Source organism: Temnothorax nylanderi, unplaced genomic scaffold, assembly GCF_030848795.1.
Source record: "Temnothorax nylanderi isolate EJ_2023f unplaced genomic scaffold, tnyl_v1.0 TNYL_tig0177_pilon, whole genome shotgun sequence".
NCBI classification, from domain to species: Eukaryota; Metazoa; Arthropoda; class Insecta; order Hymenoptera; family Formicidae; genus Temnothorax; species Temnothorax nylanderi.
Window position 1 is genome coordinate 474 of NW_027249239.1, and position 14,744 is coordinate 15,217.

At 43.1% G+C, this 14,744-nt stretch overlaps 1 protein-coding gene across 6 annotated transcripts in view; it reads left to right on the plus strand.

Annotated features, from left to right (window-relative positions):
* Positions 1 to 849: 849 nt before the first annotated feature.
* The window catches only part of LOC139778270 (uncharacterized), a 58,895-nt gene continuing 45,000 nt past the window's right edge, over positions 850 to 14,744 (plus strand). Inside the window, exons 1-3 of one of the 6 annotated variants that reach the window (XM_071716143.1) lie at positions 851 to 1,200; positions 2,238 to 2,708; positions 5,381 to 5,436. In XM_071716143.1, the coding sequence (XP_071572244.1) occupies positions 5,404 to 5,436 (33 nt within the window). In that variant the 5' untranslated portion in view covers positions 851 to 1,200; positions 2,238 to 2,708; positions 5,381 to 5,403. Of the gene's footprint in view, positions 1,386 to 2,237; positions 2,709 to 5,380; positions 5,437 to 14,744 lie in introns of all 6 variants that reach the window. The other 5 variants (XM_071716142.1, XM_071716144.1, XM_071716146.1 and 2 more) reach the window with 5 other exon arrangements.

The window sequence follows — 14,744 nt, forward strand, 5'->3', positions numbered from 1 at the left end:
GCACTTCCGTCTCTCTCTCTTATCCATCATTATTCCGCGGAAATGCATAACGATTGCTTCAAGGTATTTATTTTACACAGTGGATATTTTTAAAGCCATTCACGGCGCATGCTGTTAACAAAATTATTTATTCAACAACCGAGTGGTTAAAAATTAAACAAACCTCACGTAGCGGATAAAATATTATTGTATATACGCGGCGATCGTTAAGCGACTACCGTCAGGTCAGGCGACCTAAGCCCCCAAAAGATGTGATAAATGATTTCTTTCACCCCTCTTTTTTTATTGTGTCCACTTTCACGCAACCTGTCTCATTCATCCCCCTCCCCTCCCCCATTTTTCCCCGACGCGACGCATCGACGGATTAAATACCAAGCGTTGTGTGCGCGCGGGCGTGTATGCGTGCCGGGAAGAGGAGGAACACCCACGTCGATCCGATATCGACGTCTCGGACGATCGGGGAAAAAATGTATGGCGCTCCGGAGGACTCGGTTCGCCGATCGTCGCGAGACCGGACCGGCGAGGAAACTTAATAACGTGTCGCGTCCGATACGATTCTCCCCGAGACACCGGCCGCCGGCGTAATTCGGCCGTTTCTCCAAACACTCTCTTTGTGCCTCTCTCTCACTCCCTCTCGCGTCGCACCGCGCGCGTCGTCCTCGTATCTCGCTCTCGCCGTCGCCCCCCTTCCCCGTCGCAGCCGCATACTTGGAGCAGGTAACGTGCCAGCGCAATGGCGCCTCACTGGCTGCACCTGGGACAACCGTTCGCCAGGTTAGGCCTGCGCGCCCGATTGGCCGGCCGGCGTAAAGCCGGGCGCGGATTGGCCGGCGTCGCGGCTCCGCCAGCACGTAGGTTTAATCTCGTTTTACCGTAGGCGCGCTGGCGTTCAGTTTAAGTTACCTCGGCCGGTCGGTCGGTTGGTCGGTCGGTCGGTCGGTCGATCCGTCCGTCCGCTCACGTTACAAGTTTGAAACCGCGCGTAACGTCGGTTTCCTCGAGCTCGAGGGGCCCCCAAGCCCCAAGCCCCCAAGTCAGTCGAGTCGGTCCCTTCGTCGCCGAAGTGTCGCTGCCGTGCCGCCGCTGAGACCAAGTTTGTGTAAGTTCGTCGCGTCGTGGGAGCGTGCGCATACGCTCGCGACAATCATCCCGGACCGACACCGGTCGGGCCGCGGGCGTCGTGCGCGGACGCGAGCGAGGGTGAGGATTCGAGAAACGCGTCTCCGCCAGCGGTGACACGATCGCGCGCGCGCGTCGGCTCTAGAACGGCGATCGTGCGTGCGTGCGTGCGTGCCTGCGTGCGAGCGAGTGTGTCGGTGCGCGCGTATCGCGAGTGAGTGTGCGCGCGCAACGTACGCTCGCGGGCACACACGTAACGTATATACGTACGTCGACATACGTGTTGGAGTCAAGAGTGAAAGAAGGAGTGTGAGAGAGAGAGAGAGAGGGCAGGCGCGCTCGCGCGCGTAACGGCTTCGTTTCTTCTCTCCTTCCGTCGGTATCGCGGCCGCGCCGAATCGCCGTATCCCGCGATTGGTCGGTGCGTGGTATTTTTGAAAAGTCGTATATTCCCCCCCCCCCGCTCGCTCCGCGCTCTCCCGCCGCTATACCTTCCCTCTCGTCTCTCCCGTTATAAACGCGGGAGCGACGGGAAAATCCGCGACGGCGCCGTCGCCGTATGGGACGATTTTGAGAAAGCCGTCCGTCCGCGTCCCTCCCGAACCCGTTGCCCGGTTCCCCCCGCGACGCGTCGCGCGCGAGAGGCGTCCCCGCCGTCCTCTCGGCTCGTCCGCGCGAATGCGCGCGCGAGCCCAGCGGAAAGTTCGAATTCGTCGGTGACAGGTAGACGATCTCTCGGCGAGGACGGAGCCGAGAGGAGCCGCGGCCGTGCCTTCTTCTTTGTTTAACCCCGCGCTCGGCGGTTTCGGCGGAAATCCGAATTCTCGCTCGCTCGCCCCCGACGGCTCCGACACTCCGGGGTCCAGCACGCGATCGCGCCGGAAAAAACGCGAGAGAGCGATCCGACACGATCCGATCCGCGACGGCGCGGCGCGGCGCGGCGCGACGCGGCGGAGAATGCCGAGACTCGCCGAAATCTCGCCGCTTTCGAACGGCGCGGCGCGGCGGCTCGGCACGACTCGCCGTCCTCGCCGACGAATTCGGATGGAACGCGAGTGAAGTGAGCCCGGATTACCGGTTCAGTGTTCTTTACCGATTGCTTCATGTGTGATACGCAGCGAGAGAGAAAGGAGGAGGATCGAGCTGATCGATCGACGCCGAGTTCTTCGGCTTATCCGCTCGTCGTCGTGGATCAAAGTGACCTGCGAAAGTGTCGCGTTTGAGAGTGTCGAGGCTGCGATCGACCGCGAGTCGCGGAAATCTACGGGAATTTCCGTTCGCGTAGCTGTGCGCCTGGGTGCAGTGGTGTGTGTGTGTGTGTGTGTGTGTGTGCGCGCGCGCGGTGCGAGGTTAGGATCGTGCCGCTGGGAGAGAAAGAGCGGCATTCTCCTCCCGTGAGTCCCGTGCCCGTGGCCGGGGGAAAGGAGAGCGGGCAAAGGAATCGGCGTTGCGGCGCGCGCGAGACACACCGAGGAAAACGGAATATCGAATCGACGACGCCGGTCGGAGGGGGGTGGCAGTCCTCGATCGAGATCTGGATTACGCGGGCGCGTCGAGGATCGCCAAGATTTTGCCAATTCGTAAAAAAGGTGAGTCGTTCCCCCTCCCCCCCTCCCCCACCCCACCCCCGCTTTGTAAACAGAGAAATCGAGAGTGCGATCCTGATTCCGCTGATATTTCCTTCGGATGTTGTCGCCTTTGCAGGAATCGATCGGCGCGAATCCGAGATCGAGGTCGAAAAACGGCGAACTGTTGGCCGCGACGACGCGACGCGCGACGTCGCGAGAGGAGGACGAACGAGAGAAGCAGCCAGTTATTTCTGCTCGCGCGACCAACGTTTTGTTTACGCTCGCCGCCTGTTTTCCACGTCTCGACGCTCTCGGGTCGTCGTCGTCGGTCGGGCGTGATCGATCAAACAACTCCACCGTTGGCTTCCCGTTTCGAATAAATTCGATCGCGCGGCTCGCCGGATACCGTGGAACTCTGACCGGTGTCTTTACCACGAGTTCAAATTTGTACGTCGCGGACGAGCGGTATACTGTCTCGCACAGGTAAACAAACTGTCAGCAAAACGCACAAATATCGCCGAGTCTTCCCGCGTTTTTGGATTCGGGTGAGCGTCGCGGCGCCGAAGAAGCGTCGGCGCTCGATTCTCGCTCGACTTTCGTTCGACTTCCCTTTTCAACGTTTCGATAATGCTGGAGGAACTAATTCCGAGCGCGAAGCACAACAGTCGTGAAATCTCATTGAGAGACCGCGTCACGGTAGCTACCTCGGCGTCGCCGCTGATTCGGACCGATTTCGCCATCGCGTACGTAAGTACGCTCTCCGGTTAACGTACTTTCGCGAGAAAGCGGCGTAGCAGCGGAACACACAATTCTGTCGCGCGAGTCCCCGTTTCGCGATCGCGTGGAAAAGCTGACCTGCCTGAGAGCTAAACCCTTTACACTTAAGGAAAGCGTTGTCGATCCCGACGTGTTTGTGAGAAACAACGGTGATTTCTAACTCGAAAAACTTGTAGGTATGTACGCTCGGAGAAAAAGAAATGGTACAGCGACTAGAAAATTGCAGGAAGTAACATGTGAAATTGCGACGAGGCAAACAAGTTTGTAATTACGTGGTTAGACGGATTATAAAAAAATTAAGACAGCTGTGTATTAGCGAAAAAAAGCGTTATCAACGAAATACACATTTTTCGTACAAAAATAATGTTATAAAACAAAAAAAAATAAAAAAGGTATGCTATATTGTATCATTATGGCAAAGTGGCTCTTTTCAGAAAAATGCCGATAAAGCAGAAGATATAATTGTCATAATTTATTACCAAATCCTTGGGTAAAGTCCATTTAACTATGTTATAGTTATCTCGCTCTGTTTCACCACTATTTAATGGTTTATGTTTATACAGTTAACGAAGTAACATTAACGCTCCAACTATGTCAATGTAATTCGACTAAGTTTCTGTGCTGTTGTCGCAGCTACAAATATTAAGTTATATCTGCTGCTCTGATTACATTTTGATAATCTTTAGTATGACTACTTTTCATTGCACTGACTAATGAACCATATTTATCATTCTCGCTTTAGCAGTAATTTCTTTGATATTTTCGACATATATACATATTTTTTACCGCTTTTTTCCATATTTTATTTAATTTCCTTCCCTTTGAGGAAGCTTCATCCATTTGAATCTCATGACTTTATAAAACTGGTTACGTGGATTAAAATTTTGTAATCGTCACATTAATAGTTGCCAGAAGTATTTTGTTTTTTTCTGTGTGTACCCAGGTTATAAATTAATCTCTCAACGATATATTTTAACGCACTGTAATATATACGCCGATAATTAATATCTATAACTATAAAAGTTAAACAAAGAATATCTCAGCCTTTGGTACATAATAATTTAGGAATATTTTCGCCCGTAATTTACGAATAATATAGCGTACATTAATTGCACTGACTAATGAGCCACCACATTTGTTATTCTCATTTTAGCGGTAATTGCTCTGATATATTCTTCGTATACACATATTTTTTACCGCTTTTTCACACAATTTATTTAATTTTCTTCCCTTTGAGAAAGCTTCACCCACGTCCGAATCTCGCGGACTTATTTCATTCTATATGCAAGAAAGTATAAGAGCGCGCAACTTGAAAAAGTGTCGGATCCACTGTTCGCCGTCGGCGGCACTCCGTTTGCTGAATCAATTTGTCTTTATTAGCTGTATTTACATCTGAAAGATGCTGTACGAAACGCACGAACGGAATTTTCCATTTCAACGGTCGCCGTTAGGTGACTTACGGTAGAAAGAATGGAAAAATCTTCGCGCTCGCGGAATTGATTGTTTCGCAATTCCAATCGGCATCTCCGATTATCATTTATTATTGTCCGCTCCGATGATTTGACGAAATATAGACAATAGACAATTCGTGCCGCGTATGAGTCGAGCGGTAACAGGTTTTCCTCTTCAGCTGCGTGCGCGTTCTCCGCACTTTTCCGCACAATATATCTTTTATCTTTATTTTCTGCGGCGATTCATGCCTCGTCGGTTCGAATTCCGCCTCGAAGTCATTTCTGAGACGCGCTGATTTTTAGCAGTAAGCAGCTTTCAAACGATTATATATGCCGCAAGAAATGTCAATAAGTCTCCATTGGATTAACAGAGAGATGCACTCGCGCGAAATTGAATATTTAATCTTGATACGAGAGTACGTACAGAGAATTATTTACTGACAATTGCGTTATTATCTCTTCCAGGAGGACACACGGACAGGGATGGCATGAGGGAGGGCTCCGGCAACGTTGCCGACGTGGTGAGTGGATTTAATACACTTCTCTCCGCGACTATTTACCATAGTTTACCTTAACTCAAAGGACGCGCGTGCAAATTTTTTTGAACCCGGACTTGGTTTTCGTATCATTTATGCAGGAGAGTTTCGCCGATGGACGGGACAAAATTCTTTTTAAGCTCGTTATCGTCGTTGTTATCTTTTGGCATCTCGCGTCAAAGTGACCGCGCGTTGGAAACAGCCGCGCGGAGTATTTTCGAAAGCCTTCGGGCTGTTGGCGTCGAGAAGTAGGCTACCAGGTTAATACTCGGCAGAGAGACGGAGAGAGAAAGAGAAAAAGAGACGGAGAAAAGCGAGTACGAGGAGAGGCAGAAAGAAAGGAGAAATTTAATATCTCACATTACCGATATAATTGATCCGTAACGAAATACATCGCGTCGACTATCCGACCGCGATTTCTTGCGTTTATGTTTCTCGGTACAACAACTCGACGTAGATGACACAGTAAACCGAGAGCCCGGAAGGGACGGAATGTGGTGGCGCACAGCACAAGTTTGAACTAACGACTTGGTAAAGGGACAAAAGCGCGGATACACGAATATACTGTATATGTAGTGTAGACAGTGGTGAAACACGAATGCTACTATAAACTTGGCGAAAAATCGAATGTATTTGATTTGGACATTTTACTTACTATACTTTTTCGCTTAAAGCGATTTCAGCGAAACTTTCCGGTATCTCTTTCTCTCTTCGTAATTTCTCGTAAAGAAGTTTGAACAAATTGAATTGGTTATTAATTAAAATAACGAGTATTATTTACACGGGAATGCGGATACTAATTAAACAATGCCCTATTCGAGCAATATCCGCCAATGTATTATAATTCCTCCTCCACGCGCATTAAAATTCCGCAGTGAATTCTGCCTCATTAAAAGTTATCGAACTTTTTGATTTTAATAAATTGTGGAAAGCTTCTATTATTAAACTTCCACACTCCGTTGCCTTTGATAAATTTCTGTTTGAACTTCGCATTGTGTGCTGAATTATGCGTCGCGAAAGGGAAAACGGCTTAGGTGCAAGAAAAATCTCTAGCAATATCTTATTATGAGAGCCTTCACAATAGCTGAGCTTTAGAAACTGAATTTATCAAAAATAGAGCATAGTCTTAATAACTGTGAAAGTAAATCCCAAATTGATTCGCACACAATTTTGAAACGATAATAAAAAGTTTATTGGAAAGAATGTTTTTGTCATTTTTTCCGTTAAATTTACTAGCAGCATCGTATATTCCGTTCTAACGCGCTTCAGTTGCGATTCAACGAGATATAAACCGCCGACCGAAACATTTGTAGACTATAATTACGGAATATTCAGATATCGGATATATAGTAATTCGCGCTAATAAAACACAGTGCTGCTCTATTAATATACCAGCAATATTCAAAGCCTTCTACTTCTCTAACGAAGTTTATTTTTAACATTTATAAATTATAAATGTTCAAAATGTACAAAGTAGTATAAACGCATTTGGAACGCACGTGATAAAGCGTCGGAAATTTGAACGTAAATGCTGGATTAATAACCGTTTTAATTACGATCATATATATTAATCGATTACAAGAATAATCGCGAAAATAATCAATTGCTAGTGTTGTAACGCGATCGTGTTCAATTTTGAACCGGCGTGGAAACACGACAGCATTCTCGGGGAGAGTGACAGGTGACAGCAGTCGTTGCTCGTTCCTCGTTACTCGCTATTCATTATGCAATACGCGACAGAATTAGATCTCGTTATCGCCTCGTACGATTTTACGGCGTCGAGTCGGCCACGTGTCGTAATAGACATGAATGTAATCGATATTAATCGACACGTTTCACGGCGCGGATCGTCCTGTGTCCGCCCGCTACGCGCTAGTCGGGCCGATCGCAATTAACGGTACGGTATTAATTAGCGGATTTATCTGCGCCGCGTGTATATGGACACAATGTATCGTCGCCATAAATTGTACGTATCTCGCGTCCCATTTGCTTCGTTAGTGCGCTTAAACGAGATTTGGATACGTTTCATCTGCGAATATTCGCGCAGACCGTATTGTGCCATATCGTTTGAGTGTGAAAATTGCAAAAATATATCATTCGTTCAGAAGCGGAATCATTGGACGCGTGTATTAATCTTCTTATATAAGAGTTCTCATATATCTTTGTTTTAATTTTATCTTTACATTTATACAATGACTAGCTCTACTTGGCGTTACCTCGGGCTTTGATGTCAAGGGGACGAAATCAAGAGGAGGGGGGGTGAGGTTTCATAGTAGCCTCTATTTTCCACAGGGATCTGAAGAGAAACTATGCAAAATTTGGTTCAGATCGGTCAAAGGGTTTAGAAATTAATAGGGAACACGGACAGACATTTTAGTTTATATACATGTATAAATTTCGATACAGTTGCAAATATTAATAATGTACAGAAATTAGGCATCGAAGTATGAAAATATAAATGTAACAGAGACTGCATATAAATACTTTTACTAAAGAATATTCTTTGTTTATAAATCACATTTCGCGTATGTCTTTTATTTTGTTTTGCTGAACGAAAATTGCGCCAAGTTGGCAATTTATTTTCTAAATTTCGATATGTGTGTACGAAGATGCGGAAAAACCGATCTTACAAAATGTCTCTTTTTTTTTTTAAATCATCTAGAACAACTTTATTTGCGTCGAACATAATGTCATACAATCTCAGATATGAAAAATTCTCGAAGAGCTGCACATGATGCATTCTTTGATCACGTATCTGTGAAGCACCGGCGGCCGCACTTTATCGATAAGATCTGCATCCGGCGTATCTAACTTTCCCGACACTTTTGAGAGTTCCGCACTATGTTCCGATCACATGCATTCAAGCAAGGTAGAAGCGAATATATTATCTCGTTCTATATTTAGCTGCTGCGACATGCGAGAGCGCTGAAATGTTTGATGCAGATCTGAACACAGCTACCGGTGGCATCTTCATAGTTACGTAGTCAAAGGGTGCACCCGGCATAACTACTGCTTTGCCTTCAGGCATTAGACGCGTATAGGTATGAGGTTGACCGCTGGGGAATTTTGGTATACAAGATTGGGTTTATTAGTAGGAATTAGCAGATTCACGTTAGTTAATTGCTGTACGGTTTTCAATGTAATCCTCAAAGGGTGAATCTCTGAGAGAGAGAGAGAGAGAGAGAGAGAGAGAGAGAGAGAGAGAGAGAGAGAGAGAGAGAGAGAGAGAGAGAGAGAAAGAATATTTTTGTTAATACAAAAAATTTCATTGTTCTACTATACAAATTTAGTAAATTAACTTTAGTGGTATACTTCTCTTTGTTTGAGACAGAAACCATCACTATATAGATCTCGTCCATTTAAAAGAGATTTCTATCGCGTATTATTACGTAACGTACAGTGTTTGCGCATAGAGCAAATATAAATCAAAATCAGATATAATAGGAATCTAGGACCCTTGATTACCTTCACAAAAAGAAGTCGCAGAATCACGATGATCGTGTGGGGTCGTCAATGGCCATTACCGCATCTACAAGATAAGCAAATACGTTTTTAATGACATACGTCATCGGTCTTTCGCTCTCTTTCTCTCTCTCCCTCTCTCTCTCTCTCTCTCTCTCTCTCTCTCTCTCTCTCTCTCCCTCCCTCCCTCCCTCCCTCCCTCCCTCCCTCCCTCCCCCTCTCGCCTTCTCTTCTTGATAGCGGAGATGACGGAGGCGGATCCATGTGAGCGGCCCCCCCGATCTTTCCTTTCGATCCTTTCTTCCACATGACTGAACCTGCTCGAATGCGTCGATGCGTTGAAACCGTGAATGTCAAGAACTGAATAATAATGCTGACACTGCCTATATTCGATGTTGTTCCTTAATTAAGAAAAGTAATTACTTTGGCGAATATGTGTTGGCTGCGTATAGAGCGTTCTCGTGTTAATCTTCCTTGGTGAGAACAATGAGCATAAAGGGGTGAACCGCTGACCAAACATATATATACAATAATACTAATCCCACAATGTGTGGGTATTAAGGTCGTATTACAGTGTGCGGATATTAAGATAGTGTGCGCGTATATATACACGTAGCGAACGGGCAATGAATGAATAGCAAACACGAAATTGAATTTATTTGGAACTTTCTTTGACGTACCGTTACGAGCGAATCGGACTGAATGAGAATCGAACGTTCTATTTGCATCCCCTATTCGTTCGTTGTTCATTGTTCGTTCGTTCATGTATGGCTGTCTTTAGATGTTAAGCTGTACCGTTAAAATTATTAGGTTAATGGGAAAAATTGATCGTTTTTCAAGCTTTGATGCATTGAATTAGAAAACTCAAATATTTTTGAGAAGGAGATTAAATAATTTCTCTCTCAATAAAAAAAGCATATTGAAGCCCCAAGGCGTCAATTTTGCTTCCAATTTCCTGAGATTCCGTTTTCAACTTTATTTGACAAATATGGGACAATTTCTTGCGCCTACCAATATCGTATCGAAAAAGAATTAGATTAGTGGCAAACAAATATTAAATTTTAGTAAACAAGAATTAACGAAATATATTACTATTCAACTTTATATACATATGTTGTTTTGAAGTAGTTATCGATAAAATACAATACAGCATTGAATATAATTTTTTTAACTCTTACGGTATCTTTTATAAATTCCTTAATTTAAAAGTCAATCACGTTAGAAAAATTACATAAAGTAATCGGCTTTTTTAAATATTTTATTATCTATAATATTTTAAAATAATTTATATTTGTTACTTGGTATATTTATTTGGAAGTTGAAGGGTTTGAAAAAATTCAGTCATCAAAACTTGGCCATTATTGAAACGGGAATTATTATTTTCGTTAAATAATACCGTAATATCCCTGACCAAAAGATTAGCGTCCCCTGCTTAAACAGGTATTATTGCGTTGTTATTTACAGTAAATAATAGCTTGAGCCCGATAATTCCAACTAATACCTCAGAATTCGCTAGCGATTTACTCTTCCAACAGCAAATTCCAAGTTATTTGAACGTTCCACGAGTGCAATTTTGACCCATGTTCGACCATGATGGAATGTACCCATTAGCACGTTGGAAATGGACGTTGCAGTTGTAGTCGGAAGAGGTATAAACCGTCTTTTATCGCAATTACGATAGGCTATTTGAGGGATGCAAAAACTTGAACTGTGGATTTGCTTAATCCATTAACGACCGACATCTTATCTTTAGGACTAAAATTTTGTTACACGTAAAAGATAATTTCTTTTTATTAATGTTCTTTTTTAAAACTTTTTAATACTAAATTTTCAAATATTAACTGCACGGTCGGGGTCTAGCTGGACCCCACAAACGCTATTTTTGTTACGTAATCTCTCAGTTATACGAGTTATGTGTTTTATTTATTATGTACTCTGAAACTTATACATATCTTACATTACTTTTAGAGAAAATAAAAAGAACTTGTGGAGATCCCTGCAGATCCCACCTGTGTATATGTTACTAAAAATAACGCGTGTACTTAAAGGTTAAATCATTAACTACTTGATAACTTTAATATTAATATGAGGCATATTAAAAATTAAAAATTGTGATTTAGAATTTTTTATTTTATAATTATAGTTTCTTTTAACAAGATTAAATATATTGAATATATGATGAAATCGCAAGAAACTAAAAGATTGTACTAAAAGACAATGTTTTGTCTAATTGTATCGATAGAAAGAAAACAATTTTCTATTACTTAGTCAATGGCTGATAAGTTAATTAGTCTCTAATTTCGATCTTGGTTTAAAAAATGGATACAAAGTTCTCTAACTGATGCGGTGTCTCGTAAAACGATAAGCTCAAAGTAATCGCTGGATAACTTGAACGAATAAATAATTATAAAGCGTGATGATGAATTTTAATGACATTTACCTTTGCGCCGGCAGTGTTTCTTGTTACTGTAGGCTTATAGTATTATCGTAGCGTTCTATCTAGGTGCGTATATATATATCCGCTCCGTAGACGCTAGGAATTCCATAATGCATACAAATATCCATAGCTGTCGTTTATCGATAGGCGGATGCGAATCCGAACGTCATGAGAGTATCGTTTTCACATTTGCCTCGGTATGCGCTAAACGTCAGCACTAAATACCAAAGCCGTATACGCCCCTACTACATCTCGCACAATCGGTCAACGACGACAGCGAGCTGCTGATTCGATCGTATGCTAATTTCATTGCTGAACACGTCCGTAGCAATCTTCGACGGCATTAACTCTTTGACACTTTGACTGTTGCGTTATACATGACGCCCGTTCGGAGTCGGAGCACGATGGAAATGCAGAGTAATACAGTTGAAGCAGATAAACGATTTTACATGCATGAATAAATTGCGAATGTTGAATACAATTTTTTCATACTTTTAATATGAAAGGAATTGTTGTCGGCGTTCCTCGCTCCGTTCTTAAGAAAACTGATATCGAAAAAATCGAAAGATTTTTAGTATCTTTCGTTAAATACGCTTGGATAACTTTTAATTACATCGCGAGAAAAGTCGTCTGTATTTATTCAAGAAATTTTAATTATTCCCTTAAAGGATATTATAGATAATTAGCTGATTCCCTTTTTATTGAGTTATTTAAAAATCTTAATTGATATCGAATTACAAGAGATCTTGTTTTAATTAGCTAACGTTGTGATGTGACTAACATTTGCGGTAACGGAGCTGCATTAATGGATTAACTGTATCGAATGGCACTCCTTTCCATTTGATTTCAAATGCCGTATAGCATCGCTCTTTGTGTCCCCTTTACCTGTGCCTGTGCCGGCTTTTGCCCGTGCTGCTTTGATGAGCACGCATTCCCCATCCCGTTTACTATCAGGTGGATTTCAGCTAGTGACGTTTACGACACACAACGCGACACAATACGAGCAGGCCGAAGAGACGGAAGAACCGCAAGAGAGGCCTAAGTGCAAATACCTGTTTCCGGAAACGGATAGCTTCCTGCTTTTCGCGCCTAATCCGCGATCGGTGTATCGATCGTGTATACTTACTCTGTTAATCGTAACGCCGCTCTCCAAATTAATCTATTCTTTCCTCATTTGTTAAAATAAAATATATAAGAAATTGTTATATTGTTGTTTACAAAAAGTAGTTAATCACGCATTTTATTTATTTATCTTATTTTTAATTAAACATATATCGCGCTATGGATTTTAGCTAAAATCGCTGATTTGTTCTCGGCAAACAATCAAAGTTCGACGTAAATATGTTTACAATACCTGCTACGTATCATAGGATTTAGTTGCCTTCCCTTTTATACCTAATACTTTTTTTTTATACCTTTTGAGTCGTCCGATATCACTTGTCACGCCGTGCGCTGTCGACATTCGGCAGATACGACGCCCACAATGGCGCTTTTGCGGTTGTATCTATCCGTCGCCTTTTCCCGCGACGGGAGATAAAAATCCACCGGAGATGTATATTCCCACGGAGGGATCGAAGGGATACAGCGGCGCGCGAGGGAGAGGATCGGAAACGAGGGAGGCAACGGGAGAGAGGAAAATCGGGCAAGGCGAGAGGACGGGAAGGAAGGAGCGACGCGATCCACTCTCGGATTCCTCTCGTCTAAGCCAGAAACTCGCCTTGTGCCTTCTTTGCCGTTTTCAGCGCGAGTTGTATACTTCTTCGAGTGAAGTCTTACTAAAGTCGCAGAATGATCTATTTCCTCTCGTTCCTTGAAGCCGTCTTTAGCTGATAAGACTGTTGCGCCAATAGTCAAAGCTACAATTTCTCTATCCCTTTTATTTCGGTTTCACGAGGCGATTAAAGCACGTGGCAATCGACATTTTTCAAACGCGCGTAAAATAATCATATTTTAAATGAATAGTGCTTTAATCTATAGCGCTTGATCGCAAAATGATTTTAGAATTCTCTTTATGACAAGAGATACTAAAAAATAATTTATTAATTCTAGAATTTACTTACCATATACACGGAGGAGGCGTATAATACTCCACAATGTGCGCGCGCGCGACTCTATTATTCCGTTCTATAATTCCTGACTCTCGGTATCTCTCAATGAGGAAACGTGGCGAACTTTACTCGACTCAAAGTATCTTGACAGCCCTATTCATCACGTAAGGTAGCACTCAGATCCATAACACTCAACACGGTAATGACTGCGAGAGCTCAGTGAGAGCTTTTATTTCGCGAGACGTGTCGGCGTCGCGTTGATGCATCGATTTACGCGTCTATGGACATCGGCACGTGTGTACAATCCAATGAATGCAATTCGCTCGTTGCAGATGCGTCGAATGAGCGCGAGTCCAGTAAACGTAATCGGGCTACGGAGCGGGTGCATTCAGTGCGTTTGCACCAAGCGAATTAATGCACACCTGGCTGTATGCGTCGCGTTTATAGTCACTTCCTGTATACGGGGTGTGCCGGAGCAACCGGACGTTCTCCCTATGTGATTTGGATACCATCTAGCAAATTGAATTGCTGTTTCAGTGATAGAGATTATTAACAACAGAGATAATTTAAAAATATTTGAAATAAATTAGAGATGTAATGAAAAAGAGAAAAGATTGTTATGGACTGAACATGATTTACAGAAATATACTTCCAATTTTGAAAAAAGATTGAAAAAAATGTAGTGCAAGGAAAATAGAATTAAAAAATAATGCCATTAAGTATGCACACATTTCGATTTACATAATATCTCTTCTGCACACGTTTGAATTTTACAGCCAAAAAATCTTGATCTAATAAAATAGGTATTACCGCGTAGATTTTTGAAAAAGTTATTCCTTTTTGCACCGAAAAATCCCCTTCGTGTGAATTGGGGAACAAGTTTATCCTCTCATAATTTCCCGCGTGCGCATTCAGCATGTGTAATTAATGCAGATATATGCAAATGCGCAATTTACGACTAGCAAAAAATGCCATCGAATTTCATATTACAACGTCTTTTTAAAGTCACAAGCCGCGCGTGTCTTTTCACATACATACACATAAGTGCATTAATTTTTCGATTTGATCTTCGATATCACCACGTTTTCTTGCGCGTTAAAAAATCTCGCAGGTATAAATATTTAAAACAGAAATTGTTCCCTCTCTATAAAATTTTTGAGAACTTTATTGTTTTGTGTATTTTACCGGAAACATTTCCGCTAATCGAAACCTTGTTTGTTCTCTGGTATTATTTCCGTTGAATATTCGGCTCTCTAATTAATGCGGACATATGCAAATGTGCACAATGCATGATAGGCGAGACAATGTCTAGTATATCACATAATCATATTGTTTCAACCTCGGAA